This window comes from Perna viridis, chromosome 2, assembly GCF_037379345.1.
Source record: "Perna viridis isolate PV_CMFRI_1.1 ecotype Kerala chromosome 2, ASM3737934v1, whole genome shotgun sequence".
In the NCBI taxonomy this organism is placed as follows: Eukaryota; Metazoa; Mollusca; class Bivalvia; order Mytilida; family Mytilidae; genus Perna; species Perna viridis.
Window position 1 is genome coordinate 17,503,983 of NC_142446.1, and position 24,855 is coordinate 17,528,837.

Genomic DNA, 24,855 nt, shown 5'->3' on the forward strand with positions numbered 1-24,855 from the left:
ATTCATAAAACAGTGAGCACACCTTTCCTTCTTCCCATTAGTGTCAATTGAAGAAGAATCATTGTTCAGTGACTTTAGACCAGTTTTCTAAACTAAACATTCCAATCTTCACCGATACACCATAATGATAATAACAGGGAACAAGCAGATGAAAGAAGGAAACTTGGGCAACTATTTCTTTTCAATAAATGCATACCATGAGGTCAAGTATATGAGGAAATGTAACAAATATTCAAGAATGTTGCTATCAAGTTTAATATAAAAAAATCATATTTATTTAAAAGGAATAGTACTTCTTTTAACTATTGCAAACAAAACTGTTGGGAAGTATACTGCACTAAATGTTAAAAAAAGAATACTGAAGTTTGCAGGGGAGCAGGGGAGGAAACTCATTTTATATAAACAATGATAATTTTTTTTTTGTTTACATACGAGGTTCTACATATTTTAGACTAGTTTTAAAATTGACAGTATTTATCAAATAAGTTGTGGAGTAGAAATTAATCTTTAAAAAATGATTGGCTGTTCATAAAATTGTGGTAGATCCAATCAGGATTCATTTTCTAATCGTCAATCATCATCAATAACCATGATCAGCTGATTGCTCCTGGGAGATTATTTACCTGTCATGAAACATACTCTTACCTGTTTAGACAGCGATTAACACTTTTTGTCAGATTTATGACTCTTCTAATCAAAGAAATTGGAATGAATTTAGATGTTTGAATTAAGAGTTTTTTTAGGTAATTTCGACAAAATCATGTTAGTGGGACAAATGGTCAAAATCATGAAAACACTATTAAATCGTGTAAGTTGGCAAGGTATGGATATTCAATAAAATCAATTGATAATTCAAAATTTACCAAAACTGACAAACTCCTTGACTATCTTTCTTATCCACCATACTAACCTTGCATTTACCAAGTTCAGCTTGCAGTTGGTCATATGCAGTAGGCAGTTCTGCTGTGAGAGTCAGCCTTGTGTCCTTTAACCAGGATAATATATCTTCAATCTCTGCCTCACATTCTTGCCACTGTTTGAGGACACCCTCTAATTGTTTACATTGTTCCTTCAGTTTAGTGTTCAGTTGATACCAGTGTTGTTGTAACTGTGCTGTGCAGACTTTCAGGTGCTCCCTGGCTTTGTCATTACCTTTTTGAAGTAATGGTTGGGCTTGTTCATTTATCTGCTTCAGAGCATCTTCTCTTACTCTAAATTCATTCTGCATGTTCTGAGTAAATATAAAAAGGAAAAACAAAATTTAGGGCTTGATATTATCATTAAACCTAAAAATTTTTTTAATAATTTTTCAAGTAGACAGAAAACTGACAAACAAGAACAATATTCATCAAAATATAATTACTTTTCATCAATTCAAGTTTTATAAAAAAAAAAAAAGACAATTTTTTCTAAAAAACTCATTCAAGTACCTGAGCTTTCTCTAGCAGATTTTTAATTTTCTGTAAAGATGCAGAATCAACATCAAATGCTGTCATGGCATATTCTTTCTCAGCCAGCCAATCGCGAAGTTTCTCTGTGAGGTCATTGAAATCCCTCCACTGTTTGATTGAAGCCTCTACAAAAACCTTTCTCTGATTGGCTCTCTTGACAACACTCTGCCACTGCTCAGCCAATAGATGCAGCTTGTTTTGGAATTCCTTCTTGTTCTCTACTTCACCATCTTTAATCATTTTCTGCCCATCACTGATTATTGAATGGAGGATTTGTTGCTTACTGTACATATCAGATTCAAATTTCTGAAATGAATTAATGTAATAAAATTAATATATGATATCAAAAGGGAAAGCAAAACATATTAATATGTTTACTATCCATTGCATACATGTATGTTTACTATCCATTGCATACATGTATTTGAAAAGATGTTGTCTTTCTCATTATTTTTCAGCTCTTCTAAAACACTTTAAAACTCTTATAAACCTAGACAGTAGTTTAAATTAATTTCATAAAATATATTTAAATACATAATTAGCTTCAGCAGGAAGAACCATAACATATTGTCATTTATCAGGAAACTTCAATTTGGACCCATTTAAAATTTGATAATACTACCTCAAAAAAATTGATATTCATACACATAAAAAAGGAGTTCATACCTCACATTTTCTTAGTTGGTTAATCAATTCAGGTAGGCTGCCACCAATATCTGTTGACAAATCTTGTTCTGTTTCTGCCAGGAATGTCATCCAAATATCACATTTTCCTGTGAAATCTTGTTGTGTGAGGAGAGCTCCCTGAATGTCCTTACATTTCTCTTTTGCTTCACTGTAGAGTTCATGCCATTTGTGGTTCAGCTCACGTAAATTATTAGCACTAGATTCATCAAGAGCAAGTCTATACCCAAGGTCATTCAGATTATCAAGTTCTGTCATATTGTCAGCAAACTCAGAAGTTAGTAGTTTCAGTTTTTCGTGGCGACTCTGTAGCACTACTGTATCTGATGTTTTGGGTAATTCTGTATCAGAGAGAGTTCGAGAAGCACGATTCACAAAAGCAGAGACAGAATCGAACAACCCTTTAAATCTTTGTCTCTGTGAAAGGTCACCTTGTAATGCTTGAACTTGTTTGGATAAGATTTGTCTTAAAGCCATGACTCGTTGTTCTAATGCTGAAAGACGGGATGTGAGATTCACAATAGAAGAATTGTCCATGTTTTTGGTAACAGCATCACTAAGATTGTAGAGACTAGATAGTTGTGTCTGGAAGTTGTCCAGATCTCTCTGAAGAGCCTAAAATAATACACAATTAAATATCATAATAGTTAAAAATACATCAACAAGAAAGTATTTGTACTGCTGTATTGTAACAGAGTGGATAAAAGAGTACACTAAAGAATTTAGTATTATGAAAAAATATGCAACGTAATTCTGATGGATTAAAATATTGACATATCATTATAGAAATATTTTTTTCATACAAAACTCTTAAAGACTATGCTGGAAAGTACCATGTTTACCTTGCTTTCTTGCAAACACTCGTCTCTTTTGCTTGTGCCCTCTTTAATGGCAACCAGTTGATTACAGAGTCTTTCCTTGGCATCCAGCCATTGTCTTGCCTTATTGTACTCTTGCTCATACTGTTGCCACTGGGAATGACATGCCTCGTAGATAGCAAGTCGATCAGAAAGGTCAGAGGTCATGCTCTTCCATCTATAATAAAATATGGTGAGTTTTAGACATTCACTTTGTTCTTACATTCTTTATCAGTACAATTTATGTAAGCTGAGTTAAGTTCAATACAGTAAAAACACAGTCCCAAGAGAAAGATAAATACATGCATTCAATCTACAATATGTTCATATCCTGAAATGAACTAACCACAAATGCTAGTATGTGTACATGTATACATAGAAAGTACCTGTTTCCAATTGTTTTTGATCGAAGACAAAACTTTGTGTGAAGTTAAAAATCTATCTTTAATAAATCACTGATAAATGTAAACTGATACCTTTTCTGCAATTCAGAGAGATTCTTCTCAATATCTTGTTTGGCTGGAGTTTCACAGATCTGCATCAGTTGGGTACCTAGAGCCAAACATCTGTCATATTTCTGAGTGTTTTTCTTGACATCCTTTTGAAGACCCTGTAAAATCAGTCAGTTTGTGTATTTTATCAATACTTGGCTCTTTAGAGAAAAAAACATAAAATAACATATTTCAAAGAGATTATAACATGAAGTGTGGAAATAAATTGGTCAAATTCTTAATAAGAAAAAAAGATACAGCACAACCAAAATAGTGTTCTCTAGAACGGGCTTTTTAAAACATTTCTCTTAACATTATTGATATGATAAAAATAAATTGAGGATACCATCAATTCTTCAAATCTTAATTAGAAAATTTCCAAAACTGCAAAAAATTATAGAATCAAAATATGTAAATCAGTGTTTTCAAATTCATTTGTGTGATATTTTTGTACTATAGTTTATTAATAGTAATTGGTAGAAATTTTATGGTAAATTACAAAATAAATCTGTAACATTCAAAGTTGTACCTTACCTTTAATTTTTCCACCTGCATCCTTAGTGTGATGAGATCAGCCCCCACTGAGGAGTAACGACTAAGACAATATTCCGTCTCACTGAGTACTTGGTTAACTCCCTGTAGTTCTTTGTGGTACGCATCCCACTGACTCAGAAGTTCATTCAAAACAGATTGTAGATCATGAACTTGATCATACAACTGCTGCCATCTTTTGTTGAGATTATCAAGACTATGCTGAATGCTGCGTTGACAGCCTGGTGAGTCATGGCTAAGTTCAACAAGTCTCTCTCCTAGACTACGAGCATGGTCAATTTCTTCTTCTTTTGCTTTCAAGGTTTGTTGCAACAACTTTAAAAATGAAAACAAGAAATGAGATTTTTTTTTCACAGGTATCCAGAATTCTTACTCTATACTCAAAGTGGACTACTGGTAGTTCTCTATCACCTAAGTCTGACCTTGGTGTATAGTTGCTGGGTACATGATATCCCCACCTTTATTTGATGTTAAAAGTTCCATGACTCAGAATGAATAATAGACAATGAAAAACAAAACACATCTTCCTTCAATAAAAAAAAATTGTACAATGAAATTATTCAAATCCATCATAGTGTTTTTGAGATATAGTCCAAAAGCTGAAATTTTTTTTTTGATTGATAAAGTCACATAAATCTGACAAGAAAAAAAAACCTGAAAAGGAGGAAGCTTATATAGACATATAGAGTTAACCAAAAAGTCATGAAAATTGCTGCAATGTTCTTTTTTATTTGAGTCAAAAGTGTGATTAAAGTAAGGACACATAACAGTAAAACACTGAAAGTCCTGTCTCTTAAGACCGATGCATAAAGACTGTGTGACAATGACAATAAATATTTTTAACATTTCGTTGATTTTCAACAAGTGAAACAGGAATCTGGGTGATATAAATTTCAATATGAACCAACAAAACCCAAAATTATTACGCCTTTAAAAAATAGTGCTTTGAGGTAACATATTTCGATCTACCTTGATCTCTTTAAGTGTTTGTTTCACGCTAACTTCATGTCCTATAAGTCTGTAATGTTTAACTTTGTCCTCTTGTTCATGGAACCAGTCTTTTAATCTTGACAAACATGATTCATATTCATCCCATTTCTTTTGCAACATCTCAAATGTCCTAAGTTGTTCATTGACACTTTGGCTGAGCGCCTGCCATCGTTTATTCAATGTTCCTAATCTTTCAGCAAACTCTGTCTTATCTGCTGATAGGGGAGATAATGCTTCTGATTCTTGGGTACCAGTCTGTAAGGAGGACTGGTTTACAAAATCAATGGTCAGTTGTTTGTTCTGAAGTTCTATTTTGAAGTCCTAAAAAAGGTTTCAGTCATGTTCATAAATACATTACATCATTTTAAATAATTTTGAGATGATTTTGGTGTAACTAACATCCTATTCATGAGCAAGAAATAAAAAAAAATCAAATTTAGTTTGGATTAGAATTACTTGTGAAACATTGCTAAAGATTATGGAAATTGTGCCCACAAAACTGTTGCTTTGACATCTAATAAACCATATCCTTTAATGTAAGAGGTTTTGGAAAGCAATAAAAAATTTCTGTACTTAAGAGTTTTTTTCAACAATTATCTGAAGCATACCTTATTTCTCTTCCCTTTTATTTTTTTAGCTATTTATTCTTTTTCTTTGTATATTATTTTTCTTCTAATTAGTATTTTTCAATTCACACCTTCACACTATGCATGTGTATGTGTAAATGGTGTAAGGTAATTACTATTATATTTTTTTTCATATTGTTCTATGTATGTGTGTAATATATATATATATATATGTGTGTGTGTGTGTGTGTGTTTGGGAGAGAATTTCACTAAGTTGTGAAACTTGTGTCTTATCCTTTTGTTCCTATTTAAACAATAAAATATGTTTAAACTGAGCATACCTTGAACTTTTTCAGAGAGATTTCTATATCTGCCATGTTTTTAACAGCTTTAGATTTCTCCTGTCTAACAGCTTCCTCCATTTCATTTAACCAGGTAGCAAGTTCAGTGAGAGCCTGGCGTGAAGGCATTAAGTCCATTTGAGCCTGATGAAGGTACTCCTCTGCTTTGTTGATATCATGTTCTAGTAATCCCCATTGTTCATCCAGCCACACCATGCTACGCTCTAGAGAGGCAGTATCATAGGTCTTGTTATCAGCTAATTGCTTTCCAACAAACATTATCTTGTTTTTCAGACCTTCTTGGTTCTCAACTTCTTTTCTAAACTCCTAAAAATATAAGAAGTGGAGTATTTTAAACAATGAAGAAATTACAAAATGATCTTTTTTAATGATGCAATACATTTGAGAATGATGGTCCTTCCAGAAATGGCCCATTGTGAGTTGGGATGACCCACTTAAGATGAGGTCCTGCACTCTCGTCTTAACTTGTTCTCTTAACCAATGAAACATCTTAAAAGTGGCAGCGTCATAGACATATTCAAAGCAAAGGCAATAGAAAAGTTGACATCACTTTACACAATACTTTACAGAAATGGCAGCACTTTCTAAGAGAAGCAATCAAAATATATATTTTCATGGAAGAATCAAGTACTTATACTCCATAAAGATAAAAAAATCAGGTTATTTTTCAGTCGTTAAAGAAATTCTTGGTCTTTTCTGTAGCTGTGCAATGTTCCACACATGAAAAAGACTAGGAATTTCTCAAACTTGTGAAAGATCTTTAATCTTCAATAATGTAAGAACCTATAACTCTCAACTTCTATTTCTATTTAAATCCATAGTTCTCCATGGGAAATCCTTAAATTCAATTTATAGATTTGTATTTGAACATTATAATATTTGATTACATGTTTAGTATAAGATATATGGGCCCAGTTGTTAAAAAAAATTAACCACTGTATAAGTCTAGTGTAATCTATTAAACAAGTCATGCACTGGATAAATATTTATCCAGCGGTTAAAGTTTTGAACAACTGGGCACAGTTTGCTTCATATGTGTTTTAGACTGAAATTCATGCAATCAACATCTGGTGGGCTGATTTGTGAAAAAAAATCCATAATGCTCTCCAAATGATTGACATCAAAATATATCCAGGTGTTAAAACATATGATAAATTGAATATCACTTGGATTTTTCAGTTTTACATCCAATTACACCCCATCTACCCAATTTTAATAATATGGGCATCATGGGGTTGTTAAGGCATGTGATACAGGAGAACTATTATAATGTTCTATATGTTCTGACTAACTGTGTGAAGTTGTCAAAAAAAAATAACAGATACAGGGAACATAACATTCAAGAGAGTCAAAAATGAATTACCTACCAGTAGTTTATCATTTTTACTTCTGATGGTAGCAATACTTTGTTGGTCTTTCTCTGATAGATGTTTTATATCAGCCAACTTCATCTTAGCAGTCAGTAACCATGTTTTCAGCACAGCAGCCTCTGCTTCAAATGCTTGTAACTGTTCTCCCAACTTCTCTGTCCTGGAATGCAAAATACCAAAGTCTTAACACATAATATAAAACAGAATTCTGGAACTATGAAATTTTCTCAAAACTACAACATAAATAATTCTGTATGCTTGAGGCAAAAATTAGTTTTCAATCTGAATTTTTGGGTAGAACAAACTATTCAAGGTAAAGTTTTATATAAACGATAATCATCAATAAGTTTAAGAAACAAGACCAATACATGTCTTGACTTGCTTCATCTTCATATAATTGTCAGCACACCAGTATCTTCAAGATGTATACAAACACTAAGCAAGTTAAAAAAACTAAAGTGTGGGTTACTAATTTCCTAAAGTAATGTATTTATGATAGTATATACAGCTTAAACAAATGGCTAATTTCAGCATGCTAAAAATGTATGAAAAAATTAATCAGATTTCTTCATAATATATGGTACACATCTTCAATGTGTATATAATCACTGTGCAAAAACTGAATAATATCAAATTAATCGAAGTTGGTACCTTGCACAACATAAAGTGACAAAAAAATGGCTAAGTTCAAGTTACAATAAAATGAATCAAAGTTCATAATAATATTTATAATCACAATAATCACTATGTAAAGTTTGAATAATATGGGTTGAATACATTTTAAGTTACAGATTACACAAAGTAGGTAACCCTAAGGGTGCCGGATAAATGGATGGACAGAGTTGAGCGGCCTCTAGACCTGCTTTCACCATTGGTGACGCAGGTAAAAAAAAATACCTCTTCAGTTCAAGAGAAAGTGCTGTATTCAAATTGACCCATTTATCTGCTAGGTCTGTTATTTCTGCCTCAAGGCCAGGACAGTTGACACCATGTAACAGTTGTTTCCCCTTATCAACAACTTGAAACACCATTGGTTTTTCGTCAGTCAGTTCTCTCTGAAGTCTCTGGTATGTAGATATCTTTTCCTGGATGGCAATAATAGAATCCTCACTGGTAACAGTTTGTGGCATCTGTTGTCTGATATCTGCCAGGAAGGCCTGTAACTGGTCATGCTTCTCTGACAATTCTTGCCATTGCCTTACCAATCTCTCTAGTCTCTGGCCATGAAGGCTAGCTTTATCAAGGATAATGTAGGTCAGATTGTTTAAACGTGTGTGTTGTGCCAGATGGGACTGCTGGGTATTCTTATCACATTGTTGAGATAAGGTATCCAACATAGCCCTATTCACTTCCAAATCACTGAAGAAATCCTAAAAGAAATGTATAATCTTCAATAAGATCTTAGATCAAATAATTTGAAAGATTTTACACAAGGATAATAGATATTCAGTGCATCCAGTGTAATTTGCATGTATTATTAAATTCCAGTATTTCCTTATGTCATTCATTCAGCAGCATCAAAGGTTAGGAACCACTTATGTTATTTCCCATGGGCTTCAATTCTAATTTCACATATTTAAATGGCTTCCTTAGACTATACTTCAACTTTAATCTAAACAGGAAGACTATATACATTTGTATTGATATAATCTATGTAAATTGGCTAACAGTCCATAAAAAGACAAATGGGGTTAGCTGACTTATAGCGTAACACTGGCGAATAGAAGTGAAAGATCTATAAATAGCATAAAAAACCCTCTTGTTGTTGCCAAAATTTTTTCCTGTAAGCAAAAGTTTTAATTTTTGAAAAAAAATAATGAGTACTTTTTTTCACAGTGCAAGGAAGATAAGATTGTCAATTTTTGTGTGGGACTGTTTTTTTTGTATGTTCCAAATGTTCATTGGTTGAATTGATGGCATGTAACCTCAAGCTTAAGAACACTTTGATCATGACATATAATATACTTCAGAGGCAAGTTAGGAGAAAAACAACAATAATAGGTTTTTACACAAGTCCTTATTAAAGGCTTGGAATTTCTTACATGAGCGTTGAGAAATATCGCTTTAGCCTAAGTGGAGCATGAATGAACAAGTGGAAACTGGGAAGCTGAAGAATTTCTCTCATGAGAGTAAGTAATCTCAGAGTTTCAACAGAGACCAATGTAAATGCTCACACTCCAGTTTATAGGTAATCTACCTATAGACAAGGTAAATATTGTCATAATTACCCACAACACTGATTCTGATGTTTCAATGCTATATCACAAATCACCTGTCATGTCACCAATGCCATTGTTATAACTGACTATGGTGTACTGTATGGCAATATTGAATGAACTAATTATGCCATGTAAGATGATGTCAAAAGTAGCTGTCTATATGGGTTATAGAAAAACGCATCAAAAGGAAATAATGAAGTCTTAGAGATTTATTCTCACCTTATGAGCTGTCAGTTGTTGTTTTAGCTGATAAAGATCTTTAACATTTATGGTTTCTGTCTTTAGTTTCTCGTTAGCTGTCTCAAGGAACTCTGCATAATCTTGTAACAGTTTCTCATATTGATCCTGTACTGAGACAGACTGTAGAAGGTCAGCCTTCTTATCCAGTACCTACAAATATCACATCAAGTAAGTTTAAATGATAATCAGAATATTGTAGCAGCACTCTGAACAGATGTTGATCTGTATTTGGATTCAGAGTTTATTATTCCTTTAAGCACCAGAGTAATCAGTTTATAGATTGAAATTTCCCCACCATTCTTACTGCCTGATGGTTTCCCTTGGTCAGCTTCCTGCAATGACAACTAAAGTAATTTTAATATTATTACTAATTTATTGGGATTTCATAAATAAACAGAACAAGGAGAATTCTAGGATAGTCTCTACCTTAACTCTAATTCTGGTGTGATTTTGTATGTTCAGTAAAATGATAATGTAAAGGAGTACTTACTTTTTGTTGGAGTTCTATATAACTAGTCTGTAATGCCTTGATTTCTGTAGGGTTAACCATTTTTGGTGCAACTAGGGACAATTCCTCCCCTCTCAATCTCAGATCTTTTAACTGGCTTTCACAAGTCTTCAATTGTGTCTCCATTTTCTAATAGTAAAAAGTTAATATAATTCATTTTTATACTCAGATAAAACAACGAAAGTTAAGCAAATACAATCAATGGAAGAGAAAAGTTAGCTATTTACATGAAAACAAAGATACACAAATTCTGTTAGATAGACGGTTAGTTACAGAAATAAAAAGGAAAATATTAACAGAGCCATTGCATTGATGCTGAGACAGAAAGCAGGGCAACAATAGATCCAGTCATGGAAGTGGAAAATAGTGAAACATGAACCCATGTGCACAGTCAGGATAGACATAGAAAGTCAGAAATAGATTTTGTGAAAAAAATTCCAAACAGATTAAGCATATCACACTGTGTAGTAATAAGCAAAAAAAAATATGGCAATTTTGTCTTCTATATCTGTATATAAAGATGAACTATATAACTAGAAGTATGTTTACGTTACATAAGTCACATGTTAGCTGATTGGTCAATAAATTGGAACATATTATACATTGGAAATAAATTTCAATTAGATTTAATAACAATATTAGTTTATGGAAACAAATGGGGACATTTTGATTCATGCATGACAACTACAGTAGCATCAAGGAACATGCTTTAGACATCTAGTGGAGAGTACAAGCTGAACATATCATGTCATTATCATCACCATTCTGTAATTATATCTTTTGTCAATTTTTTTGTTACCTTAATTTGAAACAGTACCACAAAAGTATGGCTATACAAGCTCATATCAGATCCCAAAAATGACTACTAATCAAATTCATTATTTATAGAAAACAAACATGATATGCTCTTAGCAGTGACAACAACACTTATTCTGGAATTTACCTCTGAACATAAAACTGTCTCCTATTAGACAATTATACATTGTTAATAGGTTAATCATTCATTTCAATCAGAAATCAAGGCAAACACAAAATTAGTCATTAACTAGACTTTTCTACTATTTAAAAATATAGTTAACTTTAGTTAACTTTTATCAGTATTTTTTATTACTTCAAATAAAGTAACTTTCTCAGACAAATATTCAGTACATAAATACCTGCATATGTGAGACCAGATCCTCTAATGGAGCAGACTTGCTCTGTGATGCAATAGATGCCCTGATGTCAGCTAACTTTCTCTGCAAACTTTGTACTTCATCCTTAAAAAAAGAAATAACAATTGTTAGTAAGTATTAAAAATAATAAATGAATCCTGAGCAAAGTAAGATTAGTCCAGTTTCAATAATTCCTTTACTACAAAAATCCAGTAACACCTAAAACAAAAGTTACAATTTTTTTCTTCTTCTTCCTTTTGTCTATGCATGTATTTCATACACCCAAAAACTTTGATATAACTTACTCTATACTCTTTCCATTTACGATTGGCTTGTCTGAGTTTTTCTCCTTGCTTCTGAGCCTGCTTTTCTAATAACTGGACCCTCTCATTAAGATTAGACAAGCTAGCTGTAACTAATTCCTGAGAATCTCTATTGGTGGAAGCCAACAAGTCCTGAGAATTTTTTGTCATAGATGCTATCTCATTCTGTAGTGATTTAATGTCTCTTTGTAAAGCCTGAAAATCAAAATATTATGAAATATAACAAAAAAAAAACAAAAACAAAACTAAGCTAAACTAAAAAAACAAGTAGCACATTTTAACCAAAACATTACATCAGATTTAGATAAAAATTAGCACTTGGCCAATAACTAATTACATAGTTTTCTTCTTTGCTAAATTTAAAAAAAAACAGAGTTAAATGAAAAAGACATTCCTTGGTAATTTCAAACTTTTTGTAGATTTCACAAAACTGGAATGGTTTATTATCTAGTCTTTAAGAGAGCTACCTCATTTTCTCTGAGCTGTTGTTGGGAGTCTTTGTCACTAACAGGGGACATAATCCTCTGTTCAGCAAGATCTAACCACTGAGAGATATTCTGTAAAGCCTCTTGGTACCTTTGTTGATAGTCTAGTGCTTGATCAAGTCTTAGTTGTTTGTCTTCGACCTGATTGTTCAATTGTTGCCATAGATTATTTAGTTCATCAAGGTTATGTCTAATGTCCTTCAATTGACCTTGAGCATCTGTTGGTGACATCCAAGAATAACTACCACGTACATCCTGTGATAGGAAATAACCTCTTTAAAACTGATCGATTACAGCATAGAAAATTAAATGTTTTGCAGGATGCAGCATGATATTTCCATAGAAGTCAATCCATAAACAGTTGGGGCAAGTACAGACACAACATTTAAAATAGGTACAGAACTAAATTTAGATTGAAATTGATATTACAGCATAAGTTTTCTTACCAAAATGAAGGTAGTAAAAGAACTTTAAACTATGTAATTCAACATAAGAAATAAAAAATTCTCCTTTTTGGCCACTGATTCAAAACAGGGTCATAAACCCTAAATCAATCCATATCTTTCTTTGTGGAATGGAACCACAGATCCAATTTCAATTCACAAATCCATACACTTTTACACAAGTCATTGCCTAAAAGCAAGAAAAACCTTTGTTTTTGGCCCTATTAAACTTCAAAAATCCTGTTTTGTGGTGTGTAACTTAGTGGTACAATTTCCTTGCAATCTACAATTTTTTTTCAAATTATTATTTTCCGGACACCAGAATTTTTTTAAAATTTGGCTCAGATCCCTAATGATTTAAGGTCATAATGTCCAAAATCAATCCAAGTCACCAATAAACAGTTGTGCCACAAGCACATGATACACCTGTCGTCTTGAAAATAACAAAATAAATGTTTTGGAATAACACAGGGCTGTACAGGATGTCATGCCAAATATATCCTGACTCATTCCTTATTCTTTCTCAATAATAAGTTTATATAAGAGACTGATAAAAATTACTAACAACATGTTTTATATGATACCAAATTGAAGCAATAATTCTGATTAATGGAACAAATATTTTGGCAACGAAAACTGCATGTCAATACATTAATTGAAAATATCAAAGTTCCATAAAACAGAAGTTTGATTTAAGACTGAAACAAAAATTGTTATAACATGTTTCAGCATTCACAATATTATGTTTTCCTGAAATAAATTCACCATTTAAGTTTTTTCTAAGGGCTATTTATCAATTAAACGTATGGGAGGGTTGGAAGGCAGTTTTTTGCTATCCAACCACCCAAAAATATTGTTTAAGGATTAATGCACCTCCTGAATTCCCCTTGTACAGCACGAACTGTGAAAAAAACAACCCTTTTATACAAGAAAACTAGATAAAAAATTCAATAACTCAAAAATAAATTAAAGAGTCATCACCAAAAAGTATAAATCTTAATATAAGTAACAAGTGTGTAAAGTTTTAGGCAATAATCATAAATAGTTTTTGAGATACGGCTCGACATGTGACCCCCCTTTTAAGTTACACAGTCCTGTAACTTGAAAAGTTTAAATCTGATTTTCACCAAAAGGTATACAGACTGTTGGACCATCATAACACACAACCATTTTAAGTTTCAAGAAATTTGGATATGTTGTTCTCAAGTTACAATGCAACATGTGAAAAATAATCATAAATTGTTCCTTATTTTAGTTACAAAGTCCTGTAATTCGAAAAGTTTTAATATGATTTTGATAAAATAGTATACAGTGTATAGAGCGTTTGACCATCACAACAAACAACCATATTAAGTTTCAGGAAATTTGGATAAGTTGTTCTCAAATCAGGAGTAACAGTCTTAGAAAAAGACATGTAGCTTTTGACAAAAAACTCAAAACTTGAAAATAAATAACTGAATCATCACCAACAAGTATACAGATCTTATTATAACTTACAGGTGTGTAATGTTTTAATTAATAAATATAAATCGTTTTTGAGATACCGCACAACAAGTAAACCCCCCACCCTATTTAGTTACAAGGTCCTGTAACTTGAAAAGTTTTAATCTGAATTTCACCAAAAAGTATACAGACTGTTTGACCATCATAAAAAACAACAATTTTAAGTTTCAAGAAATTTGGATAAGTTGTTCTCAATTTGTCTACAATGAACAGACTGATGCTAGACATCTGTATATCATAATCAACCGTCAAAATTTTGACAGGCGTATAATTAAGATAATAAAGGTAACAACAGCACCATACTATTAAAATATAAAATGTTTGTAATAGTATAAAACTGAGCTACTTGGTAATACAGTGAAACTTCTCCAAACCAGACCCTCAAAAAACCAGTCTTCCCTTCATACCAGCCATTTTCAAAAATCCCAGCCGATATACCTTAAAACCTGTGTATTTTGTCTTCAATAGATGGGCCACCCCCTTAAACCGTACATTGGCCGGTTTTTCACAGTTTTAGTTACATAATTCAAGTAAAAACAACTCAATTCCAGCCGACTGGTTATGGTTCACCTGTAATAAATGTGTCAAACAATGATTATATAATTAAAAATTCATTCTCTGACAGGTTTATTTGCATTTCATCAGTGGACAGATGATAATTGAAGGGGACAGTTAAAGTGGAACTTTAATCCAGACATCACATTTTGTCACTGGGTGATAATTTGGTGTGTACACACATCAGGCAATCAGGGTCATTTAATAGTGTGATCTTTAAACTGTCAATTAATGTCAAATAAACGGCCACCCCTATACACCGCCCATTTTCTCTTGTCCTAGCAGTGTCTGGTTTGGAGAAGTTTCACTGTAATACAGACATTATAACAAAAAATCAAGTTTTATTACTTAAAGAAATATCAGACTTTCTCTTTGGTATGATGCATGTTAAATATTTTGTCTCTATGTTTACCAGCATTGTCCAATACTAACCATGCTTCTCCTTCCTCTGAGGAGGCATTGTCCAATACTAACCATGCTTCTCCTTCCTCTGAGGAGGCATTGTCCAATACTAACCATACTTCTCCTTCCTCTGAGGAGGTATTGTCCAATACTAACCATACTTCTCCTTCCTCTGAGGAGGTATTGTCCAATACTAACCATGCTTCTCCTTCCTCTGAGGAGGCATTGTCCAATACTAACCATACTTCTCCTTCCTCTGAGGAGGTATTGTCCAATACTAACCATACTTCTCCTTCCTCTGAGGAGGTATTGTCCAATACTAACCATGCTTCTCCTTCCTCTGAGGAGGCATTGTCCAATACTAACCATACTTCTCCTTCCTCTGAGGAGGTATTGTCCAATACTAACCATACTTCTCCTTCCTCTGAGGAGGTCTTCTAACTGCTCCTTTTTATTATTCAGTTCATCATTAATATCCTGCCATCTTTGGTTTAACTCAGCCTCACTGATCTGTTGGCCAGATGAGAGTACTGGTTCCCTTGACTGATAAACAGGAGCATCTACAGACAATTGTTGAACCAGTTGACGGTGTTCTGTCAAATCTGATTTCAGTTGCTAAGAAAAGAACACAAAAACCCCTAAGTTTTAAAATGTCAATATATTGACAAGAAAGTATAAGTGTTAGGGAATAATTTTAACTATTTATGATAAATGTAAGAAAGACCTAAAATCACCTGGAGGACTTGTTCAATTATAAGATATGCACTTTGACTATACTATAGTGTAATTTTTATTCATACTGCATAATAAATTGTGGGAGAAAATCCTTAGAAAAAACATAAAATGGTAGTGTAAGTTGACTTTCTGTTCTTTGTTGCTGTTGGTACATATAAGAGTGTTGTTTAGTGTAACCCCCCCCATATTAAAGGCTGTATGGAATCCTCCTGCTGTATATTTATCATCAGAAGTGGGATCCTTACTTTATGGCAATTTTCTCCATATCTAACCTTTTTCTCTATGAGTGACCTTCGCTTTTTGTGGCTTTCTATTTGAAACCTAAAGTTATAGCACATATGTAGTCAACATCAATATTCAATAGTGATTTAAGTCACAACCAAATTGAAATTTGATTTCAATGAGTTATAATTTCCTCTTCTTTTACTGAATTCCTCAGAAAATTTAAGTGAGTTGCATTTTTCAGATTATTCAACAAATATTACCTGCTGAAGACTTTGATGATCTTCAGGAAAAACTAAGGTTTCTATATTAGGAGGAACTATTGTCATCTGCTTGGTGTCTGACACCCAGTCTTGTAACTTTCTCACTTTCTGTTCATAATCATCCATTTCCTTCTGTCTTTTCTCACTCTCTTTAATAGCAGCCCTGGTTGGACCCTGTTTTTCAATGGCAGATAGTTTTAAGTTACCTAACTGACCCTGTAGATTAGTAAGTTGAGAACGTAACTTTTCAGCATTAGAAGGAGTTTCTCTCTCACAGAGTGCATCACACTGAACAGCTAGATCTGATACTAGTTGTAGACGATTATTCAACTCTTCCTGTAATGTCTGGTTGTCATGGAGATACTGCCGTAATGATTGTACACTGTCAGTTGGTAATGGTGTGGATGCCTGACGGATTTTCATTTCTTCTACCCATTCTTCCAAGTCTTTCAAGTGTTTCTTGTAGGCAGTTAATGATATCTCATGCTTTTCTTTGTCCTTAACAGCATTCTGAAATCAAATATATATCAAACAATATCATTATTTCAACTAGTAAGTACTATAAGAAATCAGGCAAAAAACATCTGCTTAAATGTTTTCTTGTAATTCAGGTCTTCTTGACAAAAAATTCTTTACATTATTATGAATTGTTTTTTAATGTTCTAGACAAGTAATATTGTTTTGTAACTATAAATACAAAAAAACAACCTGGAGTTGCTTGCCCTTGGCATCAGCTAATGCCTGGAGGTTATCCACTCTGTCAGTCAGCATTGTGAGGGTTGCCTGCATTGTGTTATATCCCTCAGGGTCTGACATTTCTACAATCTGTCGACCTCGCTCACGGACTCTGGCAATATCTTCCCTAATAGATTCAATGTCTGACAGTGATTCCTACAAAGTATCCAAATTGGTGGATGTGTATAATGCAACAGAAAATTATTCTGATCAATACTTATTTTCATAGCAATGTGCACAAACAAGTCAACAAAGCCACCCCCACCAAAAAAAAAAAGTTTCTGTGAAACAAATGTGAAAAAAATGTGAAAATAATGCCAAACATTTCATAAGCAGCTTAAATATAACAAGACCAATACATGTTCTTCACCTATGCTACATTCATATATTTGTAAGTACATGTATTCAATAGGTTCAAAAATATTAAGTAAGTTAAAAATATACAGTGTAGGTAAAACACTATAGTAATGTACTAATGTTAGCATATACAGCTAAAAAATGGTTAAGTACAACATGCTAAAATTGTAAGTAAAAATTTATAAAATTTCCCCATAATATAAGGTGCACTTTTTCAATCTGTATATAATCAATATGCAAAGTCTAAATGATATATATATTTTTCAGTTATAGATTACATTAAAAAAGGTAGCCCTAAGCATGACAGACGAGGGACAAAGAGGTGGAGTCGAGCCGCTACTATTCCAGCTTTAGCCATTGGTGACACATATGAAAAATATAAATGAGAAACCTCAGAGGAACAATGTTTGAGGTTTTAATTGAAAGTAATTGATTCAGTACAACTGAAGTCTGTTACCCAGGGGTACAAATGAGATTATTTTTTTTCTATACTATTCTTTCTTGTATTGGTTCACACAGGCATCTTGTGCTGATAAATAAAGTAATCAGTTTCTTTTATTAAATCTAAGCCATTAAATTCATGTTTGTTCTCAAAAGGTTAAATGACCATACAACATACAATATGAACAAAAACTATCATACATAGCATCCTGAATAAAACCAATTGTACAACCATATTGTAACATGACATTAACTAATAGTTTAATGTAAAATCTATTCATGGTGATTTAAACATTACATTGCTGACATATCTTAACAAAATTCAAATTCAAATCAAATAAATTGTGACAATGTCTCATTTTCCGTTTGATTTTGCTATTAGTTGGGAGATTGCATAAAATGCTGTGTAAATATTTGACAAGTTTCTTAGTTTTACATTGTATATCATTAGATTACTTCAAAAGTACTTTAAAGAGCTAAAACAAAAACAAACACTCAACATTTAAATAGCAAGTTAAACAAAGAAACATGTGACCAATTTAACTGATTTCGGGTATCATATCATCTGCGTCAGTCATAAAACAATAGACAAGCGTGGATCATTTATATCAAATCACCCGTAACGTCAAGGGCTAGGTGCTTGGCCTACATAGTATCACTGGCACCCAATACACAAATGTTTAAACAAACATTATCGAACTTTAAAAAGTGAAAGTTTTATAAAAACTTGTCCAGACTTGATTTGTGTATTGAAATTTTAGTTTCATTTTGATTTTAAAGACCTTAAAAGTATTATTGTTGTAGAACTATGCTAACAATACTTTACTTTCATTTTAGTTCTAACACAAACTTTAAAAGAATACTTATTGAATTTAAATTGTAATAAAAGCCCACGTAAAACCAAACCTAAAATTATTGTATATTGGCACAAATATGAATCATTTAAACTTTAGAAAATGTAATTAATAATAAATAATTATAGATATGTGATAGACGAAGAATCAATTAGGTTATTACATTTATATTTAATAATCAACCGAATCAATATATTAATAAATCTTATGTAAGTTTTATATAAATACTATGTGACTGTTTTCAACTAACATTGTTTTCTAAAAAAATTTCTTACCTTATAATCTTTAAGCTGTTTGTCCAGGTCCGCAAGGGATGAGGGGTAGGTACGGGCTAACTTGCTCTGTGTCCGCTCCATTTTGAGAGTTACATCCTGCACTGCTTGTTGGTACCTCTCTTGTTTCTGCAATGCCACCTGAAGTTCATGCTCTCTAGCTCCAAGCTGTTGGGAGACAAGTTTAGCTCTAAAGACTGCTGATGCACCACTAGGGATATTGGCTTTACCATGGAATGTGCTCAACATATTTATTTATTGAACATTAATCCCACCTGATGTTTGTCTATTACTGGCTCATGACAGAAAACGATTATCCATCATAAAACCCATTGTGTTCAGAAGATCAAAATTTTGATCTACATTAGCCGGTAAGAAACATTTCGAATGTGTTTAATGATTTTTCTTTCACAATAAAAAGCGCAAAATTTAAAACAAGATGACATATTTTTCTTTTCCACAATAATCATATCACAATCTAGAATTAAATTCTTTTTACTTTGAAGTAAAAGGTTCTCAAACACCCTGTCATTCTTAAAATGATAGATACTCATGTTAGTACTTAGGTTAACCGTCACCCAGATATATAAATGTACAAAATTACCATACTCTTATTAATAGATCAATAAATACTGCTGGCTTTATTTCAAGAGTGAAAAATCATTTACAGCTACCATTAAAGCATTTGATAGGACTGAATTTTTAATAACATCAACCTGGCCAGACCTTGGCAACCTCCCGTCAGTTTAGAAACAATTATGTTAAGTTTCTATACTGTGAAGATGTAATGATGTATTACTGCTGACTCGTAAATAACTCTCTAGCTTATTACATTACAAAGATGAATGATGTTTTTCAATAGACATTATAAAAGGTCTGAAACATATAAAGTGAACTACAGGAATGTAAAATCTGTATAAATGGAAGGTCAAATTTAATGTCATCTATACAACAATTGTAACATGTTAAATAATAAACATGACTTTTCACAGTCCTGTCAAATTTAAACTTTTTACAGGTATTTTATATACAAAAAATCAATTCAATCATTGAAAAAATGCTAGTAAGTATAATACTAAAATCTATGACTGATCATACCATATTTGGAAAGAATCCAAGTTCCTATTTGAAAGAATCAGCATATTTCAAAAGTGATAGAGAATTTGCAAAGTTTATATAGTTATCCTTATCAACAACTATTGAAAGAAATTTTGATTCCATAGAATTTCTTCTGTGTTGTAAAAAGTTTTAAATCTTTCTCAGGTGTATAGATATACAGTAGTTCCCAAAAGACTCATGATATCGTAAATTTTCCTCAATACATTCGTTGCATAACTCAATTATAGATCTACATTTTAAAAAACGAGGCAGGTCTTTCAGTACTATATGAGTATGTGATTTGAATTTCAAATTGGTTTGAGATTAAGTTTTTCTTTCCTACTATTATAAGTAAAATAAAAATGAAATATTACTAATTTATTTTAAATCTTCAGATTTAAGCACTCCAAACAATCAGATAACTTGAATCCTGCCAAAAAGACTGGTGAAAATCAAAAACTTGGGTTGCATAAAATCAACTTTGCACAGTATTAAGAGCATAAACAAATGAAATAATCCTCAATTTTATGCAACTTCCTTTTTTAATCTTAAAGGCAAAATAAAGATTTTGCTGAAATTGAAGACAAAAGACTGCTGCTATTCTGTAAAGGAAAGCAAAATTCAAAGTTCTAAAAATAATTCACAACAATCATATCAAACATCAAAGATTTTTGTTATTTCAGGCATTGATCAAAGATGACACACAAAACATGCAAATCACTGATCGTTTGTTATATGCCAATCAAAGGAAAATGTGATTTAATTTAATCACTGGTTGTGCCCCTATCTTTATCCATCCCTATATTACAGACAGACAGGTATACTAAATATTGTGTATAGAGGAAGAAGACAATATTATAAGATGACATCACCAGTATACCTGTTGCTGTAGTGTATTCCAAGAGGTATTCAGCAGGGCTAATTCTCCTATTTTAGGTTTAAGCTTAGCACCAAATGATGCACTTCTTTCTCTTGGAGGACCCATTAACTGTGGTTGAAGCAAATTAGGAACACTAGCTGACACCTCCTGGTAGTAGTAACACCAAAATATAACATACATACAGACAACTTGACATTGATGCATATGTTTATATCTTCTAGTTAATTCTAATACAATGAACAAGTTCAACATACATTAACTCATCTTTATAAAACTTGAAAGAGCTATACTCCTAAAATTCTATTGTTCATTACTCTTTCAGGAGGAATGAATATACCAATAATTTAATGATTTTTTTTCTTATTGTATGCTTCATGTCAAATTGTCTATCAAATGCAGCACAACACACCACAAGCCTATATAGATATATATATATATATATACACACAACAATCAAGTGCCATTAGTAAGATTATCCTCACAAAGTCTTAATATTAAAAAAAACCTCACCATTTTCTATAAAATTTAAGCTCTCATCACTAATTCATTTAATCTATTCTTTCAAAAGTTTTTCTTTAAAATCTAATAAAAAATCTAAAGTCTTTGTTTCCAAAACTACATCAAAAAGGCATGTGAAAAACCAAGATTAAAATCAATATGCTAAGTTCATGCACTGAAAACCTGCAACACTTTAGTAAATAATTGAGAGGTTACCATTTCAGAGAAAGGCTGTAAGCTTGCTACATTTCTATGAATTCCCATGCTACCAGGTCTCTGCTGGGGTGTAACTGAGGACATTTGGACTGATTCATGCAGCTGTTGGGCCATTTTATCTTCTACAAAAGGTGACGGCGACCTACTTCTCTGTTCACTTTGATCTTTAGCTTTCTTTTGAGGACGGATATCCATGGTTTCAAACAGACCAGGATAGTTTTCTATTGTGATATCAGTGTCATCTGAACGACCTGATAAACTTCCACTGGGTCGCTGTTCTAGCTTGTCGGACGATCTGCCATGTTTTCCTGAACGCATGGTAGAGCTTGAGAAATCAGCATCTGAGACTGACCTTTGAGTAGCATTCAGGGAACTTCCAGGAGATGTGAAAATACCACTGTCTGGGCCAGTTCTGTATGATTCATTGGGGTCCACTTTAAGAGAGGGAAGGGAGGAAGGATAACGGAAGCCCATCTGGGACAATTTTTCCACCATAGCAGGCCGCATTCCTAAGCTACGTTCACTTAAATATTTACTCTTTTGGTTAATGTCATTTATTTTGTCCTGGTAAGATTTGATCTGACAAGCAAGTGCCTGAAAATTAGTATATGTATAAGCCACAACATGCTATAGACTACAAGACCTGGCAATAAGAAGGAAAAGTAAAGAAGAATAAATTCAAATGTTATAAGAGCTGTGCACAAAAAAAAAATAATAAAGTGAAAGCATTTACACAGACTGGATGATTAAAAAAAAGCTTGAAAAATGTAATAATTTTACATTCATAACATAATATTATAAATGTTTTACTGAGGTTCCAGGACAAAATGCAACCATTGCAGGGTAAATTATTCAATAGAAACATGACATGCACATGCTTTTAGACCATCATTATTGTGAAAGAAACCCAAAGATGATATTTGCACAAAACAGTATCTCTCTTGACCACCTTAAGAGTTCAACTATGCACTCATATACATGGTTACTACATAAACAATAGAATACATATAGCTGATGTATTTCTATTCAACCAATAGACTTACATTATGTTCAGCAATCTGCTTCTTCAGTGTGGTTACATCAGCAGCTTGTACTGGGGAACTGAGAAGCTTGTCTTGGGCTTCAGTGATAGCAGATGATAAATGGCGTATATCTGATTCATACTCTTCCTGTTGTATTATAGATTCCTGTAGCACCTCACACTGTTCTCGTGCCATCTTTTGTAACTGTGACACCTCGGTAGCAAGAGAAGCATCAGGCTCATCCTGACCACTTATAGTCTTTAGCTCAGATTGTTTCTGCTCAACTAGCAAAGCTTTGCCTTTATGACCATCAATGTCCTCTAAAACTCTCTGGAAAAAGGAGTAAACTTGCATGTAGTGCACTCTAATTCTTTCATCATATTCACAAAAAGTTGTAAACATAAAATTAATCATAACATATGATATCACAATACATTTCCTACAATGACTTTAATATTAAGGACTTTCTACAATTAAATAATTAATACCTTTAAGAACTTAGTAACAATTCAGAAATAAAGTGACCTACCTATAAGATAAAAGTTGGGATGCTTCTTGACAAACCCATTTCTTTTAGAACTAAAGGATTTGCCATAAATTGAAGAAATTGAATGCTTACCTCATAAACAGCCAGTTGTTCTTTGAGGGTCAGTGATGTGTCTCTCATTGTCAAGTGAGATCTGGTCTCATCCATCCAGATACGAAGACGACCTAATTCATCCTCATAATCATCTATGTCATCGTTAACCTCCTCTAGGGCATTCAGTTTCTCTGAGGCTTTAGAATGCAGGTTAAACATTTTCCTGTTTAGTTTACTCAATCTATCTCTTGGACCAGTAGCATCACAATTCTGTTCAAGTCTCTTGCTTATTGCTCCAAGGCTTGTTAGTTTGTCTTGTTGAAGATCTAAATCTTTGGTCAATTTCTGCAATGTATTTGTAATTATAAAGGAATTTACATATTTTTTCACAAAAATAAAAGAAGAAAAACCAAATATTGCATGCCTATATTTTGATTCATTTTTGTTAGTCAAACTTTTCGTCCTTGTTGAAATATTGGTTTGAAGTTTTTAAACTCATTAACAGAACCAATTTGCTAACAAAAAATGTGAACATCCATTGAAAGTGACCCTAATTATGGGGTACTTATCACTTACAAAAATTTACATTAATGAACTTATGTGTACATTCATTGATCTCATTTTGTTATTAGTTTAAATATTCATTTACTATATTAATGAATTTGTATTAGTCAAAATTTTGGAAACAACATTACAATATAAGATCAACGGGAACAATGTGAGATAGCCATGAAAGACAAGTAGTAGTTTAATATATAATTGCTGTATCACTGACTTACCCTATGCTGTTTCAGCTGTTCCTTAACAATATCAAAGTTTGTCCAGGGAGCATCTTTCTGTACAACAGAATCAGCACCTTGTAACCATTTCTCAAGGGAGTCAGCCACCTCATTAAAGTTCTGTAACAAATCTTTTGCTTCTTCAAGCTTCCTAGATCTATCAGCAGCCTTGCCTTGTACAGCTAACCACTGCCTGTTAGTGTCAGCTAAGGCTTTCTGTACAAGTTGTTTCTCAATAGAATCAGGGGTATGCTGAATCAGATCACTACCACGCTTCCGTAACTTGTCCAAAGTCGGTTTGATGTCATCAAACTCGGATTGCAGGACCTAACAAGTAAACATATTTTTTTGTACAGTCAACAACTCATAAAACAATCATCTATTTTTATTTATCTTGCCTCTGTAACTTTTTGTAGTCAATACAATTTATCAATGGTACAAGTCAGTTATTACTGGCTACCATCTATAGAATACTGTTACAATATTATCTCAAATATCACAGAAAACAAATACCACATGTATTCTACACTGCTTTAAAATCCTGAAATTTGAGATTAATGTTGTAGTCCAAATTGTAACTGCTTTTGAAACCTAAAATCTCTCTGATTATTTAAATGGCTCAATACATAAAGAACCTCAGTAGTGAATTTTTTTTTCTAAACTATCCTGTATTTAAACCCTGTAACAAGCAATCAATTAACATAAATTATCATGGGTTTTACTTAAATATGTATTATCATAAAACAGA

The 24,855-nt window shown here is 32.6% G+C and overlaps 1 protein-coding gene across 23 annotated transcripts in view; it reads right to left on the reverse strand.

Annotated features, from left to right (window-relative positions):
- LOC148623874 (muscle-specific protein 300 kDa-like) overlaps window positions 1-24,855 on the reverse strand; it is a 183,505-nt gene that overhangs the window by 19,280 nt on the left and 139,370 nt on the right. For 20 of the 23 annotated variants that reach the window (XM_088566150.1, XM_088566144.1, XM_088566155.1 and 17 more), the window contains 25 exons: window positions 24,108-24,434; window positions 23,368-23,673; window positions 22,770-23,078; window positions 21,727-22,320; window positions 21,013-21,159; window positions 19,038-19,202; window positions 17,084-17,266; window positions 16,376-16,885; window positions 15,564-15,770; window positions 12,235-12,507; window positions 11,750-11,962; window positions 11,448-11,549; window positions 11,234-11,254; window positions 10,273-10,419; window positions 9,762-9,932; window positions 8,221-8,693; window positions 7,321-7,483; window positions 5,933-6,259; window positions 5,005-5,346; window positions 4,018-4,350; window positions 3,469-3,602; window positions 2,978-3,170; window positions 2,118-2,750; window positions 1,431-1,757; window positions 911-1,231 (listed from right to left, as the gene is read on the reverse strand). In XM_088566150.1, the coding sequence (XP_088422276.1) occupies window positions 911-1,231; window positions 1,431-1,757; window positions 2,118-2,750; window positions 2,978-3,170; window positions 3,469-3,602; window positions 4,018-4,350; window positions 5,005-5,346; window positions 5,933-6,259; window positions 7,321-7,483; window positions 8,221-8,693; window positions 9,762-9,932; window positions 10,273-10,419; window positions 11,234-11,254; window positions 11,448-11,549; window positions 11,750-11,962; window positions 12,235-12,507; window positions 15,564-15,770; window positions 16,376-16,885; window positions 17,084-17,266; window positions 19,038-19,202; window positions 21,013-21,159; window positions 21,727-22,320; window positions 22,770-23,078; window positions 23,368-23,673; window positions 24,108-24,434 (6,921 nt within the window). The remainder of the gene's footprint in view (window positions 1-910; window positions 1,232-1,430; window positions 1,758-2,117; window positions 2,751-2,977; window positions 3,171-3,468; window positions 3,603-4,017; window positions 4,351-5,004; window positions 5,347-5,932; window positions 6,260-7,320; window positions 7,484-8,220; window positions 8,694-9,761; window positions 9,933-10,272; window positions 10,420-11,233; window positions 11,255-11,447; window positions 11,550-11,749; window positions 11,963-12,234; window positions 12,508-15,563; window positions 15,771-16,375; window positions 16,886-17,083; window positions 17,267-19,037; window positions 19,203-21,012; window positions 21,160-21,726; window positions 22,321-22,769; window positions 23,079-23,367; window positions 23,674-24,107; window positions 24,435-24,855) is intronic. The other 3 variants (XM_088566152.1, XM_088566132.1, XM_088566154.1) reach the window with 3 other exon arrangements.